This window comes from Aulonocara sp. 'chitande type north' Nkhata Bay, linkage group LG3 (genome assembly GCF_057382095.1).
Source record: "Aulonocara sp. 'chitande type north' Nkhata Bay isolate Kocher_YH1m ecotype deep benthic linkage group LG3, A_spYH_male_GT1.1, whole genome shotgun sequence".
Lineage (NCBI taxonomy): Eukaryota > Metazoa > Chordata > Actinopteri > Cichliformes > Cichlidae > Aulonocara > Aulonocara sp. 'chitande type north' Nkhata Bay.
The window spans coordinates 78136269-78163371 of record NC_141346.1 but is presented as its reverse complement, the minus strand read 5'-3'; the positions used below and the strand labels follow the sequence as shown (position 1 = coordinate 78163371).

The 27103-nt window shown below is 40.3% G+C and overlaps 1 protein-coding gene across 5 annotated transcripts; it reads left to right on the top strand.

Moving 5' to 3' along the window:
• The first annotated feature begins 3936 nt into the window (after positions 1 to 3936).
• Positions 3937 to 21803, top strand: LOC147337106 (phospholipase D1-like). Of its 5 annotated transcripts, XM_086285785.1 has the most exons (7): positions 3950 to 4011; positions 5929 to 5994; positions 6276 to 6381; positions 19307 to 19423; positions 19713 to 19961; positions 20385 to 20478; positions 20813 to 21803. In XM_086285785.1, exons 3-6 carry the CDS (start codon positions 6364 to 6366, stop codon positions 20436 to 20438), a joined length of 438 nt encoding a protein of 145 aa, XP_086141911.1. In that variant the 5' UTR covers positions 3950 to 4011; positions 5929 to 5994; positions 6276 to 6363; the 3' UTR covers positions 20439 to 20478; positions 20813 to 21803. The 5 variants fall into 5 exon arrangements, with proteins under 5 accessions (XP_086141908.1, XP_086141911.1, XP_086141907.1 ...); XM_086285782.1 differs by lacking the exons at positions 19307 to 19423; positions 19713 to 19961; positions 20385 to 20478; positions 20813 to 21803 and adding exons at positions 14606 to 15286; positions 15612 to 16751 and having other exon boundaries at positions 3937 to 4011; positions 5929 to 6009; XM_086285781.1 differs by lacking the exons at positions 19307 to 19423; positions 19713 to 19961; positions 20385 to 20478; positions 20813 to 21803 and adding exons at positions 14606 to 15286; positions 15612 to 16751.
• The last annotated feature ends 5300 nt before the right edge of the window (positions 21804 to 27103 follow it).

Genomic DNA, 27103 nt, shown 5'->3' with positions numbered 1-27103 from the left:
CTTCATACACTTAGAAACGAAGCTGCTCCTTTCCTCAGTGCTGACACATAAAGAAGAGTTGCTTTTATATCCAACACGTCTCTGTTCCAGAAAACAGCTTCAGCAGCCTCTGAGTCTGAACTTGGAGTTGGTTATAAGCCACAGGCCTGTGTGCACAGCAATGAGGAAATATAATGCAGTAAGTGAAACATGGATGTGTGGAACAGATTATCCCAAAGGTTGATTCTGTTCATCTGGACGTTCTCAGTGAAACATTTGGTCTCTCGGTCAGGTGACTCCTTTAGTCTCAGCTGACTGCAGCTTTCCAAACCTTTGTCACTGGATCACTCACTTCATCTCCAACGTGTCCCTGACACAGACAGCTGGAGCCGTTACAGCAAAATCATTGATCATCGTTTTTAGAACATTAGCTGGTGTTGGTGGGCAGGCTAGCAGTGCTAATTGTTAGCACTAGTTCTGCTGCTCTCCCTTTGTCTCTGTTATTGTTGGTCTTTAGTGAACAATAGAAAGTGTCTTCATGAGACTGTTGCCTAATGTTCAAATGTAGATAACACCACCTGCACCAACCTGTTACACAGCACAACCCTCTGGTGTAGCTTTGGCTGGAGCACATATTGGCAGCTCCAGTGACATCACCACTCCATGGTGACATCATCTCTACAGACTGTGGCTGTTACATATCCTCACCTGGTAATAATAAGACTGTCCTCAGCTGCACACAGCTCCAAGATGAACAAACTGAAGTAAATACAAATTAGAGTTACGATAGATTGAAATCTTGTAATCAGAGCTAATTCTTAGTGAAACTCTCACAACATCATATCATGATCCTGGGTTAGTGTCTCGGTCTCAGATCACAACATCAGCACAGGCTTGGCTTGGGTGAGGTATTGAGTGGTTCTTGTCCATGACAGCTGCAGGTACAGTGCCATCAGCCATGCTGCACCACATGTCTGCCCAGGAACATTAGTGTGGCTGAGTCTCATGTAAACATTGTGCTAAAGTGGTGGGAAAGTGGCTGCAAGCTGGCTGCACTGTGTCCAATACTCTCAGTATGATATCCACAAACCTCTGAGTGTCACAGAGTGGGCCTGTGCTCAGCTCACTGTGCCCCATTCAATTCTACTTGCATAGTTTTACAAGTAAAATTAAATATACAAGTTGCTCAATGATAAGTTATTGTAGTAACAACTAAGTCCATGGTCATTATTTGTTAATAGTAGCTTAAAGCTTCTGCACCAATCATGGAGCACCAGGTTTAGAGCATGTGGATCTACAAAAGTAAGTCCCAGTAAGATGGGCTGAGCCTTACATACTAGAAGAAACATGTCATTCCCAGCAGATGAAGCGCCCTTTAAAGCAGGATCTCACTTTAAACCTAAAGAACTTGCTATGAGCATGCAGTGCATTCATGGTTATTATTCATACGATTGTGGGGAGCTAATAAAGTGCAACTATCACATTACATTTTATTATTAAATTGTTGTTAACAATCCCTTCACTTCTGCTTATCTAATTCATGGTTGCAGGATGGCTGACAGCTTCCATTAGGCAGGAGGTAATGTCCATTCTGGCCACAGTGCAACCCACAATGTGTAACTGACACTATTATATTGCATTATGTCACATTGTTACATCTTTTTAATAAATGATGACAGTCAGCTGAATTTGCTGCCCCCTTGGTGGAGGACATCAGGATCAGCAGCTGCTGCTCCATCACAAACACCACAGAAGAAGAACAACACTGGATCAGATTATCTGGACGTGTTTGACAGGGACAGTGTTCATGTTCATGGACATCAGGACAAAAACAGACGATGGAAACCTGCCAGATTTGAGCTAAACTGCTCGTTTCCATGTGTAGTCCCTGGGAGGTCACATGACCAACAAAGACACACAAGCTGTGTCCCAAAACGTCGGCTGCATCCTCCGGAGGCCGCATTTGAAGGCCGATGACGTCACAGCCAGGCGACGAAGGCTGTCCCGATTTCTCGACTCCTTCAAATGCGTCCTTCATTCCCCCGAGTTTGAAGGATGGGTCGGGTGTGTCCTTCGTGGCCCACCATATCCCAGAATTCATAGCGCGGCCCAGCCAAATTTCAGCTGCCAACAATGGCGGCCGCTACTAAGTTTTAAAATTTAACGAGGGAGTACTACTTACTTACAATGAATTCCTTACACTATATAATTTTCCCGTCAGTGTTGGGGAATTCTCAATGGTGCTTGGTGCCATACCCTCAGGGACTTTAATGTTATATAAAAACACTGACAGCTCAATATCTGCCTCAGTCACTCTCCCTGATCCAGCTGAGTCAGCAGTGGGAAAAATCTGCTTTTCACAGGAACTTGGTAACAGCAATAAGAGAATACGTAGTTTATTCCAAGAAGATATCATGTCTCTCCCATATATAGAATATCTTACTGGAACCGACATGTTCCAGATATCACCTGGAAGACAGTCTGGATGATCCCATAAATATCTAATTGTGAACAAGGTGAAGGAAATCTCATATAAAATTCTTCATAAATGTGACCCAGCCAGTCACTATATGGTAACATTTAAAAGAGACATAAATACTAATTGAACTTTCTGTGGGGATCATCCAGAAACTGTGGCACATCTCTTTTGGTTCCTCTACACAGAGATTCTGGAAGAATTTAGCAGTTTTGTTATTGTCCATATTTTAAGGGAGTTTTCTTTACGATGGAAAATGTTTTATTCTGTTTCTTTAAGTTCCCCAGGAAGAATGATAAATGTTTTTTTATAAAATATTTGTTAATACTTTTAGCTATTTTATATCCATAAATGTAAGTTTATTAATAAAACACCACATTTCTGCCTTTTTATAAGGATATGAATTGTACATACAATCAATTTCAGACTCAACCAACAAAAAGCCTCTCAGAACAATATTTGGTGTTCATCTGAACAACAGACTGGACTGGACTCATAACTCAGACGCCCTCTACAGGAAAGGGCAGAGCAGGCTGTACCTGCTGCGGAGACTCAGGTCGTTTGGGGTGGAGGGCCCACTCCTGAAGACCTTCTATGACTCTGTGGTGGCTTCTGCTATCTTTTATGGTGTGGTCTGCTGGGGCGGCAGCATCTCTGCTGGGGACAGGAAGAGACTGAACAGGGTGATCCGAAGGGCCAGCTCTGTTCTAGGATGCCCTCTGGACCCAGTGGAGGTGGTGAGTGACAGGAGAACGGCGGCTAAGCTGTCATCCCTGATGGACAACGTCTCCCACCCCATGCAGCAGACTGTGACAGCACTGAGCAGCTCCTTCAGTGGGAGACTGCGGCACCCACGGTGTGGGACGGAGAGATTTCGCAGGTCTTTCCTCCCCACTGCTGTCAGACTCCACAACAAAGACTTTAACTGAACAAACACACACATCCACACATGTGCAATAACACTAAGTGCAATAATCCTTTCTGTCATCGTTGTATTTTTACTCAGTTGTATATAGCATTCGTATTCTATTTTTATCTTATTGTATATTTTTATTCTATTTTATTCTACTGTATATAGTATATTATTTTATTCTATTCTGTACAGCTGTGTACTGTATTTATTCTTATTGTATTCTAATTTTTGCGTCATAACTTTTGCACTGTCCACTTCCTGCTGTGACAAAACAAATTTCCCACGTGTGGGACTAATAAAGGTTATCTTATCTTATCTTATCTTATCTTATCTTATATGTTGATTTTTTTTCGCCTACTCATATCATCATTTTTTTACTCCTGGTTCTGTATGTTCATGTTCTGTTCTTTTGTAAACTTCATCTGTTTGTATGTTGTATACTCATTGTGTTTCAATAAAGTTCGATTTAAAAAAAGGTACGTTCTAAACGAAGCTTCAGACGTCACTGATCACGTGACTCTGGCCAAACGAATCAAGCCTCGACACGGTGCTTCTGAAGCAGCGCGTTGATCTTTCTGACACACGCACCGGAGCGTCAGCTTCAAGCGGACCATCACTACGTCTCACATCTAAAGGTGTCAAGGTAACTTTGAACTGAGTTCAGTCAATCTGGAGTTTTTCCAAGTTTTCTGTTGCTCTCTGTGAGAGAAGAGCGTTAAAGGCGGGGCTCTCCAGAGTCCAGCAAAACAGGAAACCACAGCTGGGTGTGTGTAAGTGTGCAAACCAATAGAATGCATCGTGGTGGGGGGGCATCACGGGCAAGAAAAAAATAAAATAATCGGTCGTACCAATGCTTCCCCGACGTCATGCCAGCGCATATTGGGAAATTCGTAGGCACCGATCGGTTTTCTATCAGCCATTTGCTGGGAGTAAGGGCGCCCTCCGTTTGCGAGGTGCGCCTGCTGCTGGCGGCACAGGGAGGAGAGGGCGGGGCGGCGGGGAGTCTCTGGCTGGCTGGAGCGGCATCTAATAACCAACTCGCAAAATAAAAACAACAAACAGATATTATGATACAGACTTATAATCTGCACCCATGTTTTTTCTAAATTCTATAACGTGAGCGCGAGAGCCCTCGGTGCGCCTGCGCGCTGCTGAAGTCAAAGTAAACTTTATTGTCATCTCCGCTACAGACAGTCCAGCATATAGAGAGACGAGACGACGAGGCTGCAGTTACAGCGGTGCAAGTAAACAAACAATAAATATAAGAAGAGTAAGAAAATAAATCTACACTTTAGGACTCGGGGTAAAGGATCAATAACAATTTAAATTTATAATTTACAGTTTGATGATTTAAAGTCTCACACAACCCGTCAAAAGGGGCGGGGCCGGCTGCTTCCAAGTAGAGCACATTTCATTTATAATGATGTAAATCCAAGCCCATCATGGATTCACGATCTGAATCCTGGGTTGTGTGAAATCCCAGAAATCAACCTTAGACAAAGTGAATCTGTGAACTAAGGTGTAGGTCTGTTAGGTTAATTGTGCTGATCCTCGGGTTGGGGGATTTGTGTTTGTACTGGAGCGCAAAATTCAAACCAATGGAAGATGGACAACAAAAGTTCAAAGCCATCAGGTGCTCAGGTTAGAAAAAAGAGAAAAGATGCAGGTAAGCAGACGTGTGATTGGATAATGGCAGCTCATCCTGAACCAATCAGACTAAACTCCAAACAATACATTATGTTACAGATTTTAATATTAATTAGTCATTGTTACTTGTTGATTTGTCCTTTTCTCATTGTGTGACGAATTATGACGACTGTTTGGTAGCTGTTATTGTCTCTCTCTCTCTCTTCATGTGTTTTCTCTGGTGAAACAATAGTTTTGTGTTAATGTTAGGGCTGCACGATTTTGCATAAAATGAGAATCACGATTTTTTTGCTTAGAATTGAGATCATGATTCTCTCATAACAATAAATAAACATAAAACAACAAATGTCTCACGTTTTGTTGTTGCAGCAAAATGTTGTCCTGCTTGAAATTCCGTCTCCACCGTTGCTCGACGCTGCGTGTACAGAGCAGGTAGTGCAACAATAGAAAAATAGTTGCGGGACGGCACTGTGTAGCGTTTGTCTAGGGTGTTGATCGTTTTCCTAAATCCCTCGTTTTGCACAGTGTTGATGGAGCCATATCTTTGGTCAGGTGATAAGTGATAGCCTCCGTGATGTCTTTGTGCCTGCGGGAGTTCGACGGGTATAGGGAAGCGCTGTATAAGGTTCCCGTTATTGATGTTTGGGTGGTTGACCGGGACGGATTTTCTCCTGTCACTTTCTCGTCATCCCTGACGTGCTCTCCGTGGTTTTTTCCCTGCTAATTTTAGCATCACACGGCACAGCTTCTGTATCACGTGGTATAAGGCTCCGCCCTTGTGATTTGTTGAGCAGGAAGAGTGAGCGCTTGTTTTCATGCAGAGTATGTCCCGGATCAAAATGTGAAGTTTTACAAATCACCACTTCTTTAGTGAATATCATTTCAGTCTCAGACAATCTCGTTTCTCTTACAGAGGTTGAATGCACCTTCTGCGGATGGCGGTACCACACAGTGTGCGTGGACTTCCCCTGCAGAGAAGGCAACTACAAATGCTGTGAATGCTAAATAAACAGAAACAAATGATCCCTGTTGTCTTTGCTTGATGATTGGTTTGAGTCTTGACAATCCACATTGCTGGCGTTGCATCTTTCAATGGCAGCAATGGCAGGTATCAGTGCTCAAACCTTTTGTGTTTGTTTCCAACAAGTTGCCCACCTCGGGAAACAAAAATGTGTTCTTTTACTTGTCAGATGAACATATGAGACACTTTGACTCTTCAGTGCAGTGTGGAGCCTAACAAAGATCTGTTTTGTGTCCCAGCTGATCAGCAGGAGGAGGAGAGTCTGACGGAGCAGCAGAGGAACATTTTCAGCTACTTGGACTCAGCTCAGCCACTACAGAGGAAACAATGAGCTCAACACAGAAGGTGACAGACAGAGCAGGACCATATGACCAAAGATATTTATCACCATATACATTTGAACATTTGCCATAACGATGTAGCTGACGATAGAATTGACACCAGACAAAATACTTTACAGCTGCACAACTTTATTAAAAACCCATCAATGTATTTTCACTGAAACAAGCAGCTGTTGTTTATGTGCATTAAAGTTATATAAAAATGTAACAGCGCAAATGCAAATTCCTCGCTGACAGTTTAACCAAAAGGCGTTTCCAGTGGAAACTGGCCGACACATCCTGAGCATAACCATGTATAATATCCACTAAACTTCAGAAGAGGTTATACAGTCGTGGCCAAAAGGTTTGAGAATTGCATAAATATTGGAACCTGGAGAAGTTGCTGCTTAAGTTTTTATAATAGCATTTTGCCTGCACTCCAGAATGTTATGAGGAGTGATCAGATGAACTGCATCGTCCTTCTTTGCCATGAAAACGAACTTAATCCCCAAAAAGCCTTACCACTGCATTTCATTGCTGTCATCAAAGGACCTGCTGAGACCATTTCAGTGATCGTCTTCTTAACTCAGGTGAGAATGTTGGCGAGCACGAGGCTGGAGATCATCATGGCTGTATCCCGATTCAGGTTCTGCAGCTTTAAAGTCCTCAAGGGCCGCGTACTCAAAGACCGCTAAGGCCGAAGTGCGAGGCTCGTAGGCTCGTGAAATGGGACGTCTAGCCTCCGTCGCGCTGCCCAGGTTGCCTAGCAACCATGATACTAACAGCTGGAAATGTTTCATACAGCTTTGTTTGACAGAAATGAAGGAGAACATATTTAGTTCATTTGTTTCTACATGAGCTCTGTGTGATTTGATGAGTATCTGAGGCTGAGACCACAGGACTGTGAAACATGATTGTTGGGCTTCATTTCTGTGCTGAACAGTCGTTTAAGATTAGCTGTAAATAACAATTAGCTGATGTTGTTCATGAGACTAAAGTCATCTCACTGTGGTAATGTAAATTGTTACGAGTTCAAAATATTGGGGATGGAGACAAGAGAAAAACCACAATAACAACACTGGTGCGGTCGGGTCAAGTCAAACGATGATTTTAATGATCACACGCGTGGGAGATGGACACTGATGCAGACAGCCTCAGATCTCAAAATGGTGGAGCATTGCTCAAACTCTTATAGCCTCTGGTGCCTCCACCTTATCATAAAAGCCTAAACATTCACATGCTTTCTCTCACACAGCGCCTAAGCTACGACTTTGGCTCCCTGTTTATCTGCTCCTGCTGAGATGGGGCAGAAAACTCCAGCATGTTCTCTTCTAATCAGACAAATAAGGCGATGACTTTCTGCAAACAGTATTTCTTATAACTCAGCAGTATAATGCATCATAAAACAATATCATTCATTCACAATAAGTCAACAGTTTAATATAATGCACATCAGTTTAACTAATGCAATAGTTATCAGCTTCTTCTAATTCAGGAGAATAATGCAAACTAAAACTACATAATAATTCACAATCTTTAATTAGGGGTCTAACATGGCATAAATAATATTATAATCTAACAAAATATAATATGACCAATATTATAGTTATTATATTAATCACTTCACTCACAGACAAGTATCTGTGACAGCGTGTGTATATATATGTATCATATATAAGAGACAAATATTGTTCTTTTAATATGTTGGTACTAAATGTGGCTGAATGCTTACATATATGTGTAAAAAGCAAATGTAGGAGCTGTGATAACTGTGTCTGATAGAATGAAGAGTAGACTGATATATGAAATATTCCTTTATTGGGTGAGAAAATCAGACCATGTCATAACTGCTGTAAGTCACACAGAATAGATATCAGAGCCTTAAACAGGCTGACTTCTGCTAAATGGGTCAAACTGGGCAGGAAGTCTACAAACACATAACATCCTTATAGAATATGATGTAACACTATAGATCAACTTACCTCAGAATATATAAAGCATATAAACAGTTACAGCAATACGTTGGCGATTCTGTTCTCAGACATGTGAAGCTAGAGACACCGGCAACCATAGTCAATTGTCTTCCAGGGGCCAGAGCAGGCGACATTGAAGGAAATTTAAAACTGCTGGCTAAGGGTAAACGTAAATTCAGTAAAATCATAATTCACGTCGGCAGTAATGACACCCGGTTACGCCAATCGGAGGTCACTAAAATCAATATTGAATCGGTGTGCAACTTTGCCAAAACAATGTGGGACTCTGTAGTTTTCTCTGGTCCCCTCCCCAATCAGACCAGGAGTGACATGTTTAGCCGCATGTTCTCCTTAAATTGCTGGCTGTCTGAGTGGTGTCCCAGAAACGATGTGGGCTTCATAGATAATTGGCAAACCTTCTGGAGGAAACCTGGTCTTGTTAGAAGAGACGGCATCCATCCCACTTTGGATGGAGCAGCTCTCATTTCTAGAAATATGGACAAATTTATTAAACCCCCCAAAATATTACTATCCAGAGTTGGGACCAGGAAGCAGAGTTGCAGTCTTACACGCTTCTCTGCAGCTTCTCTCCTCCTGCTACCCCCCCCCCCCCCCCAAAAAAAAAAAAACCATCTCCAAAGAGACTGTGTCAGCTTCCAAAAAGACAAAAAACAAACTAAAAACCAGCAACAAACAACTTAAACATAAACAATTACAAAGAAAGAACAATACAGTATCCACATCTGAACCAAAGAGTAAAACAGTGAAATGTGGATTATTAAATATTAGGTCTCTCTCCTCCAAGTCTCTGTTAGCACATGACTTAATAATTGATCAACAAATTGATTTACTCTGCCTTACAGAAACCTGGTTGCAGCAGGATGATTATGTTAGTTTAAATGAATCAACACCCCCGAGTCATTCTAACTACCAGAAATCTCGAAGCACAGGCCGAGGGGGAGGTGTGGCAGCAATTTTTCACACCAGCCTATTAATCAACGAAAAACCAAGACAGACTTTTAATTAATTTGAAAACATGATGCTTAACATTGTCCACCCCAGCTGTGAAACTCAGAAACCATTCTTACTTGTTATCATCTATCGTCCACCTGGGCCTTACACAGAGTTTCTGTCTGATTTCTCAGACTTTATATCTAATTTAGTTCTGAGCTCAGATAAAATAGTTATTGTGGGTGATTTTAACATCCATGTAGATGCTACAAATGACAGCCTCAACATGGCATTTAATCTGTTATTAGACTCAATTGGTTTCTCTCAAAATGTAAAAGAACCCACCCACCACTTTAATCACACTCTAGATCTTGTTTTAACATATGGCATCGAACCTGAACATTTAACAGTGTTTCCTGAAAACCCTCTCCTGTCTGATCATTTCCTGATAACATTTACTTTTACAATAATTGATTACACAGCGGTGAAGAGTAGACTTTATCAAAGTAGATGTCTTTCTGAAAGTGCTGTAACTAAGTTTAAGAATATAATCCACCCACTGTTATCATCTCCAATGCCCTGTACCAACACAGAGCAGAGCAGCTATCTGAACGCTGCCCCAACAGAGGTCGATTATCTTGTTAATAATTTCACCTCCTCACTACGTACGACTCTGGATACTGTAGCTCCTGTGAAAACTAAGGCCTCAAATCAGAAGTACCTGACTCCGTGGTATAATTCTCAAACACCTACCCTAAAGCAGATGACTCGTAATCTGGAGAGGAAATGGCGTGTCACAAATCTAGAGGATCATCATTTAGCCTGGAGAAATAGTTTGCTGCTTTATAAGAAAGCCCTCCGCAAAGCCAGAACATCTTACTATTCATCACTGATTGAAGAAAATAAGAACAACCCCAGGTTTATCTTCAGCACTGTAGCCAGGCTGACAAAAAGTTAGAGCTCTTTTGAGCCAACCATCCCTTTAACGTTAACTAGTAATGACTTCATGAACTTCTTCACAAATAAAATTTTTATCATTAGAGAAAAAATTACCAATAATCATCCCACAGATGTAATATTATCTACAGTTACTCTTAGTACCATTGATGTTAAGTTAGACTCTTTTTCTCCAATTGATCTTTCTGAGTTAACTTCAATAATTACTTCCTCCAAACCATCAACGTGTCTTTTAGACCCCATTCCTACAAAACTGCTCAAAGAAGTCCTGCCATTAATTAATTCTTCGATCTTAAATATGATCAACCTATCTCTAATAATCGGCTATGTACCACAGGCCTTCAAGCTGGCTGTAGTTAAACCTTTACTCAAAAAGCCATCTCTAGACCCAGCAGTCTTAGCTAATTATAGGCCAATCTTCAACCTTCCTTTCATATCAAACATCCTTGAAAGAGTAGTTGTCAAACAGCTAACAGATCATCTGCAGAGGAATGGTTTATTTGAAGAGTTTCAGTCAGGTTTCAGAGCTCAGCACAGCACAGAAACAGCTTTAGTGAAGGTTACAAATGATCTTCTTATGGCCTCTGACAGTGGACTCATCTCTGTGCTTGTCCTGCTAGACCTCAGTGCAGCGTTCGATACTGTTGACCATAATATCCTATTAGAGCAATTAGAACATGCTGTAGGTATTACAGGTTTGCACTGCAGTGGTTTGTATCATATCTATCTAATAGACTCCAATTTGTGCATGTAAATGGAGAGTCCTCTTCACACACTGAGGTTAATTATGGAGTTCCACAGGGTTCAGTGCTAGGACCAATTCTGTTTACATTATACATGCTTCCCTTAGGCAGTATCATTAGAAGACATAGCATACATTTTCACTGCTATGCAGATGACACCCAGCTCTATCTGTCCATGAAGCCAGATAACACACAACAATTAGTTAAACTGCAGGAATGTCTTAAAGACATAAAGACCTGGATGGCCGCTAACTTTCTGCTTCTTAATTCAGATAAAACTGAGGTTATTGTACTCGGCCCTGAAACTCTTAGAAATATGGTATCTAACCAGATTCTTACTCTGGATGGCATTACCTTGGCCTCCAGTAACGCGGTGAGGAACCTTGGAGTCATTTTTGACCAGGACATGTCCTTCAACGCACATATTAAACAAATATGTAAGACTGCTTTCTTCCATTTGCGCAACATCTCTAAAATTAGAAATATCCTGTCTCAGAGTGACGCTGAAAAACTAGTTCATGCATTTATTACTTCCAGGCTGGACTACTGTAATTCATTATTATCAGGATGTCCAAAAAACTCACTGAAAAGCCTTCAGCTAATCCAAAATGCTGCAGCAAGAGTACTGACAGCGACTAGAAAGAGAGAGCATATTTCTCCTGTTTTGGCTTCCCTTCATTGGCTTCCTGTTAAATCCAGGATTCAAAATCCTGCTCCTCACATACAAGGTCTTAAATAATCAGGCCCCATCTTATCTTAATGACCTTGTAGTACCATATCACCCTATTAGAGCGCTCCGCTCTCGCTCTGCAGGCCTACTTGTTGTTCCTAGAGTATTTAAAAGTAGAATGGGAGGGAGAGCCTTCAGTTTTCAGGCCCCTCTTCTGTGGAACCAGCTTCCAGTTTGGATTCGAGAGACAGACACTATCTCTACTTTTAAGATTAGGCTTAAAACTTTCCTTTTTGCTAAAGCATATAGTTAGGGCTGGACCAGGTGACCCTGGATCCTCCCTTAGTTATGCTGCAATAGACATAGGCTGCCGGGGGATTCCCATGATGCATTGAGTTTTTCCTTTCCAGTCACCTTTCTCACTCACTATGTATTAACAGACCTCTCTGCATTGAATCATATCTGTTATTAACCTCTGTCTCTCTTCCACAGCATGTCTTTATCCTGTCTTCCTTCTCTCACCCCAACCGGTCGCAGCAGATGGCCGCCCCTCCCTGAGCCTGGTTCTGCCGGAGGTTTCTTCCTGTTAAAAGGGAGTTTTTCCTTCCCACTGTCGCCAAAGTGCTTGCTCATAGGGGGTCATATGATTGTTGGGTTTTTCTCTGTATCTATGAAGCGCCTTGAGGCGACTTTTGTTGTGATTTGGCACTATATAAATAAAATTGAATTGAATTAAATTGAATTGATGCAACAAACACAGCAGCTACTGATCCAAAATACTCAAAGCTTCATAGAACTGAAACCAACATTTATTTTTAGCTCCATTCTGCTGCTGATACAGACTTTAGGTTTCTGAACATTAAACTTATTGCTGCCTTTCATAGTGTGTAACTTGAAGGCCCTGAGTACTTTCTCCCACACTGAAAACACTGGGATGATCACATTATTTGAACATTACCTAATAAGACTGATTCAGCACAGACAGTTATGTTAAACTTTCCTAGCCGTCCTTCACAAACAGGGAACAGTCTGTCTATTCTCTCCATCTGTCAGCTGCTGCTGGCTCTTCCTCCTCCTCTTCCTCACACACTGCTGAGTTTGTCCTGGTGGATCATCAGGGGTGCAAAGCCTCACAGATGATGTGCAGCAGTGGGTCCCTCAGTCTGTCCTCACTCTGGACACTTGCAGTCGTCACACATGGAAATCAAATGTGTGATAAGCTGCAGGATTCAAACACAAGTGTAACTTATAAACACATGTTCATACTTTTATTCCACAATCAGAGAGAAAGAAACAGAGAGAGAGTGCAGGACAGACAGACAGGTGACAGTCTCAGGTGTACACACTGCTACACAACAGCACCAGAGAAGCAGGATTTAGTGTTTGTGTTATTACGAGTGTAAACAAGAAGAGTTCCAGATGGTGCAGTGGACACATGTGTGACTGCTGTGATTAAAGCATCTTTCTTTCAGCTTAACGAGTGAACCGTCAGCTCGTTCAAACACACGTTAAAGTACGTTTGGCTCGACACCACCGAACAGAGGCAGCAATATAACACAGCTAACATTAACAGTGCAGTGAATCCTGCTTGTGCCGTGATGTTCAGGACTGCAAACCGAGCAGCATCACTGACTTTCAGCTTGTTGTGTTTGTGGATATATGACTGACTTTAATTATCCACAAAATCATCACATTCTCTGTCAGATTAAGGTCGACTATTGAACGGCGTATATTTTAAAGGCTTTAAAACCAAGTTAACGCTGAAAGTACAAACATCACTAATGTCACATAACTCTGCCGACAAGGCATAGCTATGGCTATGAAATGCTCTTTGTGTATCACTTCTTCATTATGAAAGATGTCATTAATGCACTAGTAATGTCTCATCTGGAGTATTGTTCAATCATTTGGTCAGCAGCTAATAAGACAGATCTTAACAGACTTCAGTTAGTCCAGAATAAGGCTTCCAGATTAGTGTGAAGATGTTCATACTATACTAATATTGATAAAATGCATAATAACCTTTCTTGGCTTCCTGTACAGGCTAAAATATTCTATGGCTTACTTGTAGTTCTAAAGAAAGCAATTCTGTTAAACACACCACATTTATTCTGCTCAGCTGCAGTATCCAGATGAAATACATCATCATATTACACAGTTTTCAACAAGCTGCAATTTAGTAAATGCTCGAGTTAAAAGTAACGTTTTGTAAAACTGTTACATTTAGAGCAACTTTTAAGTGGAATAAGTTGCCTTAAAAAATTAGAGAATTATTCAAAACTTCAATGAACACTTAAAAGCCGATTTACAGAGCTTTTAGTTGTTGTAAATATTGTAAGACATGATTTGTTTTTGAAATTTGTGTAATGTGCCTCAATGTTATTGATATTATTATTATTGATTGCTTATATTTGAACAATTGTGAAACCTCACTGTGGATGTAAGAGTGAAATTATGTGGATATCTTGAATCCACTTTATTGTGTAATATTTTATGTGAGTATTTGACGGAAGACGAGCAACATCTGTTGTGGAAGCTAACGGGGTTCCTTTAGAATAAACAAACATAGGATTTATTATCACTGAATAATTCTGTATAAATCTATACAAATTATAGAAATATGTAATAGGAAACAACAAAATAATCTAAATTATAAAATAATGTGTGTGTGTGTGTGTGTGTGTGTGTGTGTGTGTGTGTGTGTGTGTGTGTGTGTGTGTACAATCAGGAGGGATGGGCATGATTTTAGTGTTTGAACAGTCATGAGTTATCTTTAACAGCAGGTTGGATGTAATGTGTTAGAACTACCAGCAGGTGGGGATAAGAGACCTTTAAGGTGTTTGGTGCCACGCTCCACCTTCAGGTTTAAAACTAGTGTTAATGGAGTTTGAAGGTTGAGTTTGTTCCACGACTGCATTTCACTCACTGCCTCTGTTTGTATCTGTGTCACTGCAGGACCAACATGGAGCCAGAAGTCAGCGCTCTCAGGAGGCCGACAAACCTCACAGAAGAAAGGGAGAGAAAAAACACACCTGTGACGAGTGTGGGAAGGGTTTTACTGTGAGGGCTAAACTAAAACAGCATCAGGTCATCCACACTGGAGAGAGACCGTTCAGCTGTGACTTGTGTGGAAAGTCTTTTTCCTGGATGCGTTCCCTAAAAACACACCAACTCATCCACAGTGGAGTTAAAGCGTACAGCTGTGATCAGTGTGGCAGAGCTTTTACTCAAAGTAGCCACTTACAGAGTCATCTAGTTACCCACTCTGGAATTAAGCCATACAGCTGTGATCAGTGTGGCAGAGCTTTTACTCACAGTAGCCACTTACAGAGGCATCTAGTTACCCACTCTGGAATTAAGGCATACAGCTGTGACATCTGTGGAAAAACTTTCAGCCAGAGAGGGAGCCGAAATACACACCTACGCATTCACAACAGACATGATGTGTACTGCTGTGAACAGTGTGGCAAAGAGTTTATAACTCACACAGACTTACAACAACACATGTTTACCCACACTGAGGAGAGACCTTATCAATGTGACCTGTGTGAGAAGACTTTTAAATCTCCACGTCACCTGAGACGACACCAACAGATCCACACCAGAAAGAGACTCTACAAGTGCAGCTACTGTGAGGTATGTATTTATATTGTTATCTTGTCATTTTAGCCTGACTGTTTGGAACAACTCTGCTCATTAAACTGTGTTAGCATGTTAGCAATTCTACTGCATGGAAAAGCAGCTCTGAGTGATTATTCAGATTTTCCTTTCAGTTATGATTTTAGTATTACTGTAGTATTATGGTGGTAGTATTGTAGTTATTGCAGCCCAGTAAACTGAGTGTGTTAACTGAAACAGTCAAATGTAGTTGGACGTCTGCAGAGATGCTCTTTATTTCAGGCGACGTTCAGGATACAAATGTTGAAGGACTGACTTACACTGTCTTTGTGTCTTTGTTTAGAAGCAGAGCGACACAGATGGATCCAGTTCTCAACCCTGTCATCACTGTGGTGGTGGGAAAGACTTTCATTGTGACCTCTGTGGAAAAACTTTCAGTCGGCAAGCTGCCCTTAAAACACATCAACGTAGACACACTGGAGACAAACTGAAATACTGCAAAGAATGTGGGAGAAGCTTCACCACATCACATCACTTAAAACGACATGAACTGATTCACAGTGGGGTTAAAAAGCACCTCTGTGATCAGTGTGGGTCATCCTTCACCACTGCATGGAAGCTTAAATCACACAAACGAGTCCACACAGGAGAGAAACCACACAAGTGCAGACACTGTGACAGAAGCTTCTCACAGTCACATAGTCGTAACCTTCATGAACGTACACACATGGAAGGAAACTACAGCTGTGACCAGTGTGACAAGAGCTTCAGGAATCTCAGTTCATACTCTGCACACAAACGATCCCACGTTACTAATAAACTGTTTCACTGTTACCAATGTGCCCAAACATTCACCTCATTGTCTGCTCTGTGCAAACATCAGCGCGATCACTCAGGGCTGAAATCACTCCCATCACTGGATCACAGTGAATCTGAAGACACAGAAAGATCCTCTGGTTTCTGTGTCAGACTCAAAAAGCTTGAGATCAGGCTCCACAGAGTTCAGATAGAATCTCCTGTAAAAATCTGATGAGGCAGCTGTGAATCAAACTCTTCCCCTAGTTCCATTTTAAGCTTTCAAAACTGTCCTACTGTAGTGTTCATGTCAAGTGGTTAGCTTTCTTTTCATCAGTTGGTTGAAAAGTTTCAACATTATAAAGTTTATTATTATAAAGTTTTTGTTTTAATGTATTTTGATCCACATAAATGTTTTCTTGTTCAGGTTCTTTATGTTATTGAATCTTGCAAATGTTAAATAAAAAATTCAAATGTAAAATATCTTCACTGATGGTACAAATAAACTGTCCTTTCAGCTTTAGCTCCTAATTTATTCATTATTTATGGATGTAGCACAGCAGCCGTCTCTTGATTAACACATGGAGGGCTCGGGATCTGATGGTGTCGTCTCCCTAATTTGCCCACTCAGTAAATCTCACTCATGGCCAAGAAATTGAAATAAACCTTGTTTCCCTGCTGGATAGTGATCCACTGTAACTCTGCTCCTCCTTCCTGTTTAGGATTTCTGTGGCTGAAGTAAAATTCCCTCCATCCATCACTTATCCCAGCTAACCCAAAGTGAAATAAAGTTTTGCTCGTCTTAAAACAGCATTACAATAATGGGCATTACCAATGCAAACTGAATGATACAGAAGATGAAAGAAGAGACTTTGATCAGTTAATAAAGCTCATGATCTGGATTCATTGTGGCTGCTACACAGATACTTCTGGGTCACTTCTCTCAGTTAGGAACCTTCCTCACCAAACTGACTGTTGGACCACACCCCTGGTTTCATGAGAAATTGTTTCAGCCATGATTTCTCTTCCTGTATTTCAGAGTAAAGACTGAAGTGACAAATGGAAGCATGTTTAAAAAACACAATGTGAGAGACGTTGAGGTCCTTAGAAGTTACCCTGGGTTTTTCTGTCACCCTGCTAGATGTTACACACCTTGTTATTGGACTGATTTGTACTGCTGGACTACTCCTGCGGAGAGTAACAATACTCTTACTAATTAGCTCCCTTCCACAGCTTTGGGGATATTTATTTTTGTGTTTGCAGCGCTGTGAGCCAGAACAGCGAGAGAAAAATCTGCAGCAGCGACGAGCCAAATGCTTACGTGAATCGCAGCAGCTGCACATGTGCTACGCTGAATTAGAGGATATCTTTGCTCTGGATTTCTATTTCTACTTTTTCATTTCTATATGATTCTTCTTGCATCTAAACAAAGATGATTCAATTTGCTAAATGTTGATGGCTCTTCGTGCTCAGGTGTAAATGAGACGTAATATTTGCTCTTGGTTTGGTTCTCCTGTACAGAACCTTGCAGTACAACAGAAACCTAAAAACATTATTTGTAGTTGTTATTCTTAGTTGTTCTGCTGCCTAAATACCACAGGGTCTGATTATGAAGTTATTGAGCTGCACATACTTTACGACCTGCTTAAGTTCGAGGTCACAGCGTCTGTAGAGCAGCTGGAACATAATGAAGTCTACAAGGTTAAAGTTTTCTCTTCAGTTATTGTTCTTTCTGCTGCTTGGTTTGATGGATCTGAGAGCTTTTGTTTTTATTATTGTTATTATAATTATCATTAATATTTTACTCTCTAGAAGCTTTAAAATAGTGTTTGTGTTTGAAAAAATTGATTTAAGAATTGAACAGAAACATCTGTCCTTCTGAAAATGGCCCAAAGGCACGGAGACAAAGTCAAAGGATGCAACCTGTAACTTTCTCTTCCTTCATGTCAGGACCATCATCCATGATTTATATAAAATGCATATAGCAACAGTAGCACTTTAGTTTGGACTTTATGATTTCTGTAACTGGAAAATATTATTTTGTTTAAAGACAGAAGTGACCGCATAGTTGCAACATCAAAGGGAAATATTAATTAATTAGCATCAAGTATATTTGTTGCTTAAGCGTTTGCACTATAACTTAAGTAGGATTATAACTTTTAAGGAAGGAAAGATTTCAGATATTCAGTTCACTGTTTCAGTTATTTTATATGAAATTAAAACATTTACGTTGGTCAAATATGATGCTCTAAATCAAATAAAAGTTTGAAAATAAATGATGTATTTTTAAATGCTGCAACAAATGTTCACAAAAAGTAACTATAATTAAAACCAGTTAAACAAAATCAAATGTTTGAATCATGCTTAACCAAATGCCAGGCTGCAGAGCTGAACCTAAAGTATACGTAGAAAGATTTCAACATCTGAGCAGTTTTTAATGTTTTTATCACATATAAATGTCACAGCAGTGGGTCCTGGCCCAATGCTTTGTGTTTTTGGTTTTCTTTGACTCTTGTTTTTCTTGCTTTTTGTTCTTCTTATTTATCAGGCTCTCAGTAATCTTAGTTCTCCCTCCCTCAGTGTTCATTTCAGCCTGTGTTTAGTTTCTGTTCCCGTGTCCCACGTTTCATCGTTTCATGTCGAGTCAGCCCTGTCTCTCTGTTTCCTGTGTCTCCCCAGTCAGCCCCGCCTCCCTCGGGCACTCATGTGTGATACAGAGTAATAAACCTGACTACATTTGCTGCACTCTCTTTATTACCTGTTACTTTAAAATTCATACACTAATTATGTCTGCCCATCTCTCTAATGTGAAGGTCAAAGGTCAACATCCCAGTGACATAAGAATAATCCCAAAGGGGCAAAGGCAGCGGTTAATTTAGCACATTTAGCATTAAGGGTACAGCAAGGATATACTTTTACTTATTGTGGCAGGGGTGTGGTCTCTGGCCTGCTGCAGTGGAGGCTGGTGGCGGGACGTTGGACGGCACAGGTGAGGGTGATGGAGCTCATGACTCTCCCCTTTATAGTGACGGAGGAGACTGGCGTGGGGGAAGCGTGTAGTGGAGGAAGCCGAGGAGAGAGCTGGTTTCTGGCTACAAAGACGGCGTCAAACCAGAAAAGATTGCTCGTGGTCAAATAATGTGTCAATCACCTGTGAATCAAACTGTGTGTGGCTCAGTTCATGTCACAGTGTTGTTTAGTATATCTTCACTTGTCTCACTCTCCTTCTGTTCTGTCCATCAGGACGATCCTCAGCGCTTACACAGATCCTCCATCGATGTTTTGGATCCAATCAGTGATCAGTTCTACGAGGAGGCCTGGATGTTCACCAGCGCTCGCTACACCTCCATCTACCAGAAGGTGAGTGTACTCCTTTGTACTCAGATTAACATTTTACTTCTTAAAATACATTTTCATATATGAGCTTTCTATTATTTCATGGCCATTTAATCAATATTAAAATTACAAGCATATCAACAAAGGTGAAGCTGGTTTTTTCCACTTGCTGTCACACAGTCATGGAGGAATACAATAAATACATAATCAGTCATAGATCCTGAACAATGACATTAAAAGAAAGTCTGTGGCTCTAAAAACTAAACAGTATAAAGACATGCTCCAAGCTGCTGTTTCTCTCCTCCTCCTCTAGGTTTTCCACTGTCGGCCATCCAGCGATGCTGGAGGGCTACCTGGCCAATGCTGGCCTACACAAAGAGGTCCCGGCTCGGAGGAGCTGAAGAAGATCCTTGCCTTCCTCGTCAGTTTCCTCTTCAGTTCCTATCCCAACAAAACCTTCTTGCACCTATTAGCTCCAAAGAGGCTATGGTGCCCCTGGAGGTCTGGACCTGAGGCCTGTGCTCATCACGTGGATAGAAAACACTCTGACACCATTCTGGAGGTCTGATGGGACTCTGACCAAAACACAGATGAAATAAAACTTGTGGCTGGAGCTTTTAAAATGACTTTTTCACCTCATAGATTAATGCTCATTATTGCATGTTAGCAAGACAGCATCTCCCCAAGGTGAAACTCTCAGGAGACATTTACTCTTAAACTGTAATCTGGTTGAGACTACTTGAGGAGATCTTAGTAGCGAGTATGTGGATTTAGTCTCTTCACCAACAGCAGACAGACCCATGCCAAGAAAGCAGACCTGTTCTCAAAGAAAGCCGAGAGCAGAGATTGGAAAAAGCTAAAAAGAAAAAGCTGCAGCTTCAGACGACTATCTGCCTGTAAGGCTGAAAAAGTCCAGTTACGCTCTATTTTGGAAAAGCTCCCAGTTTTGGTAACCTGGACTTTTATTTCCCCTCTTCTGCTACAGATGTTGACTGTGACCTCAGAGGCCAACTGGACCACACAGCTGCAGCAGGAGTGAGGGAGAGGAGTCTTCATCCAGCTTCAAAGAAAACATCCAGGTAAAGTGACGTGGATCAGCGGATAAAGCCGTCTCCACTTTCAAAGGAGATCCTCTGAGAGAGAGACTCTCTGAGCCATTTTAGCCTCAAATTATAGGACTTTATAGTACAGCAACACTTTTAAAGGACAAAAATAACATAAACTGTGACTGTAACACAAAGTATTGCATGTGTTTTTAAAAGTGTTCCTCCGATGGGCAGGATATCACTATTAGACTGTCCCACCAGCCAACTTCAACAAGAGACCACAGCAGCATTCAGTGATCAGCACAGATGTTCCTCTAACACTCAGCATCTGATCCCTGTTGGTCTGTGTGCTTCTGCTTTTGCTCAGTTAGAAACCCTGCAGCAACCCGACCCAAAACTGTGTCTTCTTGTTGGCCTCAACGTTGAAGTGTCAAACGTCCAACATCTGGAAAGGAAACCACGCCAGTGTACTGTGATGTTTCACCAACATGTGGCAGACGCTGGTCCTGCCTTTCATGCTGACATCAGCAGAGAGCCCCGCCTACCTCAAAGCCTCCCCTGTCATGTATTGATCAGGATGATTATGAAGATGAGCGAGTGCAAATAAGACTGTAAAAGTCCACGAGCAGAATGTTTGGATGCTTTCTAATGATTCATGAATATCATGAGAGTGTTTGTGTGTTTTGTCTTTTCTTTGCTGACGTTTGTTACTAACAAAGACAATTTACGCTCTGTGTGTGTTTTCATCCTTACCAGCCGCACTCTAACTGCAATGAAGGAAACAAACTGTAGAAATGGTCGACTCAGTGACTTCATAAAATATTGAAGTGGTTCAGGTAGAGCCAGTTTTTAAATGACCATGAACACTGAGCGTATTGTATCTGTACAGCATGTTTTTCTATTAGACAGATTTGTAACAGAGGCCTTGCTCTCAGTAAGTTTGAAATCCTTTTCTGATTTCTTTTGTAATCTCTGATCTTTGTGTATCCTGCTCAGTTTGCATGCTGCCTGTAGGAGTTTCTGTCTTTGTATTTGAAGAGAATTCATTGAATATACTCAGCTGCTTCCCTTTGGTGCCTCACACATCACTGAAGTTTTTCAGTGTCCAGTTATTTGTTTTTAATAGCTGTTTGAATTCTCTGTATGTTTGACCCTGTAGACTGTTTAATGGACTGCTCGTCTTCCTGTTTGTAACCACTGCCTGTTTAGGACTAAAGATTTGGATTTTTGACTTTAACACAGCCTCTGCGTGTCGTCCCTTTGTGTCCTCGTCCTCTGTGAATGTGTCACAGATGTTTCCATGATAATAACACAGCTTTCCCACAGTGGCTTGCAGCAGCATTTATTCACAGCACATTTGAGAAAGGTTAGATTAACTCGATGAGTTTATATTCAGAATGATTCTGACAGTGGGCCACTGTGAATTGTGATCTTTCATCAGGTCAATGTTTAAGTTCAGTATTTCAAAGCAGGAGCTATGAGCAGTCATCATGTTGGCATTAGAATTATTATTATTAATCATTATTAATAATGTCGTTACTCATGTATAACTTTGATTAGTATACATGAATTTTATCAATAGTAAAAATAATGAATAATTCATGTATAACTTTTATTGTGTTTTGCATATTAATTATATTTAAATAGAGATGTTGACCCTGTCTCTACAGTAGCATCAGTGTAACAGACATTATTGGTCCAAGCTGTCATAAATGGGGAGCCTGATCCTTTATTATGAAAACATGACGAGTATTTTTCTTGTCAGTTGGGAAGAAGTTGGTCTTTTTTTCCTTCTTTTTGCTCAGTTTGTCTTTTCTTTGATAATTGAAACTCTGATCAAACCTACTCATGTTCACAGCATGTAAAAGCAGCTGACAGTCCGTGGCATTGTTGTTTGTAGAGGTGCAGTGTAGTGGGAGCATAAATCAAAAGAAAACAGTAACATTTATGTAATAAAACATCTGAATGAAAATGAACAGGCCCTTTATGAACTTCAAAGGGATCTGAAAACAACACTTTTTAAAAGAGTATCTTGGGGTGTAGGTGGTCAAAATAGAAAACTGAGCTGAGACTCTAAGTTCAATCCATCCATTGGTTTTTACTTAGGAGGAAGAAATGTCAGGCTGGTGCAGGCTGGTTAGGTGCATGTGGTTATCTTTACCTAAATGAGTTCACTTTGTGGCTGCCAGGTTGGGCAGAAGTACCTGTCCCCTGTTAGGCTTAGCAAGGTTCTCCAGGAGTTTCTCCATGGGTAGAGCTTCTAGCTCCTCCAGCACATCTGTGGCCGTGCAGGCTGCCACTTTCTTGGTTGCTCTTTTTACCCCACTGGTTGTGAGTGTCTAAATACCCCCACTAGCTCGCTTTGGCTGCAGTTAACTTGGGAGGAAGGGGTGGGTGTCCCATGACTAGATGAAAAACAATTATCTGGGACACATAAATATAATAACACATGCATATATCTCTATCAATTTTTATTTCTCTCAGAAACATTGGATCTAAATTGCAAATGTGTTCCAGTTATACTGTTACTGACAAAGTGGATGAGCTGCAATGGTCTCCATTTGTCCCATATGTGTTTACTTCTTCTTCTTCTTTTGCATATTAAACACATTATTGTGTTACACACAATACATACAAAACTCATCCATCTCCTCCTCCTCCTCCTCCTCTGTCTCTAACAGAGCAGCAGTGTATGTGGACTGTCCTGCTGGCACTCTGTCCTTCTACAGAGTCTCCTCTGACACCTCCACACCTTCAACACCACATTCACTCAAACTCTTTATCCTGGGTTTTGGTTCTGGTCTCCTGGTGCCTCAGTGTCCCTGTGCTGAGTGGAGTGTAAAGAGTGTCTCCTGTTACAGAAACACTCTGACTGTTGAACAGATAGATAGATTTACAGAACAGATAGATTTAAGTGGCCTTTTGTTGTGGGCAGTCTGAGGTACACCTGTGCACTACTCATGATGTCAGATCAGCATCCTGATGTGGCACACCTGTGAGGTGGGATGGATTATCTTAATATAGCAGATGTGCCCACTACCACACATTTGGACTGATTTGTGACCACTGTTTGGGAGGGATGGTTATATTGTGTATCTGGAATGAATTTTAGGTCTCTACGTCCAACCCATGGGGAATGGGAGCAGTAACAAAAGTGTTGCGTTTATATTTTTGTTCAGTGTAGATATACTGTATAATGATATAAATAGCTCTGTGTCATTAGGCTATGGCACTGGTAAAAGGTTTAGCGTTAAAAGAGGAATTAGGCAAGGGTGTGGAAGCTCTCCGTTGTTGTTCATAATGGTTGTGGAGATGCTCGCAATTCTAATTAAAAACAGCAGCGTTGTTGGAATTGAGATTATGGATAATCTTTTAATAATTAGTCAACTTGCAGATGACACTACTCTTTTCTTAAAAAATGAACATCAGATCCCCCTGGTAAAACAAATAATCACTACATTCTCAAAAGCTTCAGGCTTAAAGTTAAATTTAAATAAATGTGAATTATTGGCATTAAAAGAGTGTAATTCACAATTACTGTACGATATAAAGGTGAAGAAGGAGGTAAAATATTTGGGCATCACAATTTCAAAAGATCACAAAGTCTTAGAAAAAGTAAATATTTTAGATAATGTTGACAAATGTAAGACAATCTTAAATAAATGGTTACAGAGAGACATCACAATTTTTGGAAGAATATTATTAACCAAAATGGATAGTTTATCTAGATTTATATATCCAGCTTACTCTTTATCAATATCGAATAAAGTTATTAAGACAATTAATGGCTTGAATTTTAATTTTATTTGGAGGAATAAGTGCCATTATATATCTAAAGATGATTTGGTTAAACCATACATTGAAGGCGGTGGAAACGCAATTGATTTTGATGTAATGAATGGTGTTTTGAAACTTAAATGGTTAAAATCCTTCCTAAATAATCCACACTCCATTTGGTTTTTTATACCAAATAAGGTCTTCAACACACTGGGGGGTATCGACTTTCTCCTAAAGTGTGACTTTGAAATTACTAAGCTACCTGCTAAACTCTCTGAATTCCATAAACAGGTCCTTCTTTATTGGAAAATGTTATTTAAACATAATTTCACTCCACATAATAGCCCAATTTGGAACAATAGATATATGCTGATAAACAGAAAATCTATTTTTATTCAAGATTGGTTATCAAAAGGTGTTTGGGCAATTGCCCATTTTGTAGATGAGGAAGGACATGTTCTAGGACATCAAGATTTTTGCCAGAAGTTTAATATCCAATGTTCTAAAAGTAAATTTAATCGGGTTATAAAATCCATTCCATTGTCACTTAAAAACATAGTTGTAAATGATATAATATATTCTGACATCTCCCCCAAGTTAAGGCAATTATATATAGATGGTATTCGATTTTGTGATGTTAAATGCAACAATAAGTTTCTTAGATCTTCATTAAGGAGTCTTTATTCTCCAAATTTACTTAGACGTAATTACATATTAAAAGATTTCCAAAGGAAAGAAATTGAAAAAATAAGAACTGATTATATCACCTTCCCTATCCCTCCTAAAGGGAAAGAAGTCCAATTTAAAATCTTGAATAAAATTTACCCGACAAATAGACTCCTTAGTGATAGATTCAAAATAGAAACAGGTAATTGTGCATTTTGTGAAACAGAAGAGGAGGATTTGGATCATCTATTCTTTTTGTGCAATTTTATACAAATATTTTGGTTGGATTTTCATACCTGGCTTTATTCCAAGGGGATTCAAATGACCCCATTTACCCTAAATATGATAATGTTTGGAGTGTTTTTGAAAGAAAAGAAAGCTAATTATGGTGTTAATGTGTTATTAATCTTGTGCAAGCATTTTATACATAAATGTCGTTTTTTTAAGACTAAACCAACACTAGCTTACTGGAAAAATGACTTAAACCTGTTGGTTAAATCTTTGACTTTAGTTAAGAAGAAAAAGGCTGCTTCTTTTATTTCCTTTATAGAAGATTTTGATTTAGTGAGTTAATAATTTGTTGAATTATGTGACCCCATCTTTGTATTTTATTTTCACTATGCATGAAAGTTCCTAATATGTAAGAAAGGTCTATTCTCTGAATCTGTAATATATGGTGCATTTTGTTTGTATGTTTATATTACTAATAAAAAAAAATAAAAATAAAAAAAATAAATATATATATATTAGGGGTGCAACGATACACAAAATTCACGGTTCGGTTCGGTTCGATACTTTGGTGTCACGGTTCGATATTTTTTCGATACAAAAAAAATGTTCATGCCTTTTTAATTTGTCATTTATTAAAATTATAAATATATATTTTAACACAAAAGTACAGTTTTTAAATTTAACCCTAACCCTTGTGCGTGTTGTTTTTTAGCTCGTCATATTGCAGCCACAGAAATTCTTTTGTCCATGAAACCATAAAGCTGCACTTTCTTTTTGCCTTATAGTCTGATTTGTCATAACTTCTCCGTTTTGTGGTAAGCTTTTCTTTGGCTGTCACTTCTTCACCCTGACCTGTCTTATTTGGCTCAGCAGAACTAAAATATATATCTGTCTGTGAAGGTTCTCAGTCATCCAGGTCATCGTAGTGAAATATATATCCTGCCGCACTCACATAAGCTCAGCGATTCTCTGCGCGATCAACCTCTCACATGTTTAAGCTGCGGGAGATTTCACTTGTCATGTTTGCATAGTAAGCTAACAATTAATAAGACGATGTCAGAGGAATTGGTGCACAAATTATCATCACTCACAGATCAGTGCTGTCGCTCTCTATACACAGTTCGCGCGATTGCAAAGTGAAAGCAAAAAAACAAGCGCAAATTCAAACACGATTTCAATATGTCACATATTGACAGTGGCTCACCCAATGACATAATTACCCAGCTACATTTCTGAAAGAATGCAAAAGCATTGACATATATTTTTCCTTCCTACAATAGCCCGACAGGCAGGGGAGAGATAGCCCCGGGACGTCGGGCTAGCAATATTGCGAGCCCTGTATCTGATTGAGGAATCACTCATCTTTGGAAAAGAGAGTTTATTACAGAGAAATGTCTCTTTCCAAAATAAAAGCTATACTATCCGCTTCTTCTGGGCTATATTCTCAGCAGCATATTAAACATATCAGGTCTCCATAAGGAGAATCCTGTGCTAACAGCTGTCTAAATGACTCGGCTAAAGTTTGTAGCATGCATGCTTGTTGTTTTTGTCTTTGCACTAGGATGATGTCGGTGTAAATGTGCAGTCATATTCGTTGTGTTCCCACTAGTGCTTTCAGGTTAATCTCATTGAAATAACCTTAACGCCACAACACGGCAAATCTCCATTAACGAGCTACCCTATACAGAGGGGCTAGACGGCCAACACGTTAACGAGCTAACTGCGCTAACACACTAGCTCCCACCCATGTAATTGAGCATTGCATGGCACATCCAACATACTGTTTTACTTTAGTCCATGACTCGCTTACCTTCAGGGTCATACGTCACATGAAAACCAAAATAATTCCAAACGCCAGATCTGAATGAGGGTGGGGAGGTCCACTTCTGTCTCGCTAGCTTGCCCTGCGCTCTTCCTTCTGACCATGCTGTCTGTGTTGAGCGCTCAGTGAATCTGCGTTCGACTACTCTGCCTAGGCTGCACT

Bases quoted from the DNA above. Each gene is read 5' to 3' on its own strand.
- LOC147337106 (XM_086285782.1), top strand. The intron at 15,287-15,611 runs GTATGTATTTAT...GTCTTTGTTTAG, and splicing joins ACAAGTGCAGCTACTGTGAG to AAGCAGAGCGACACAGATGG.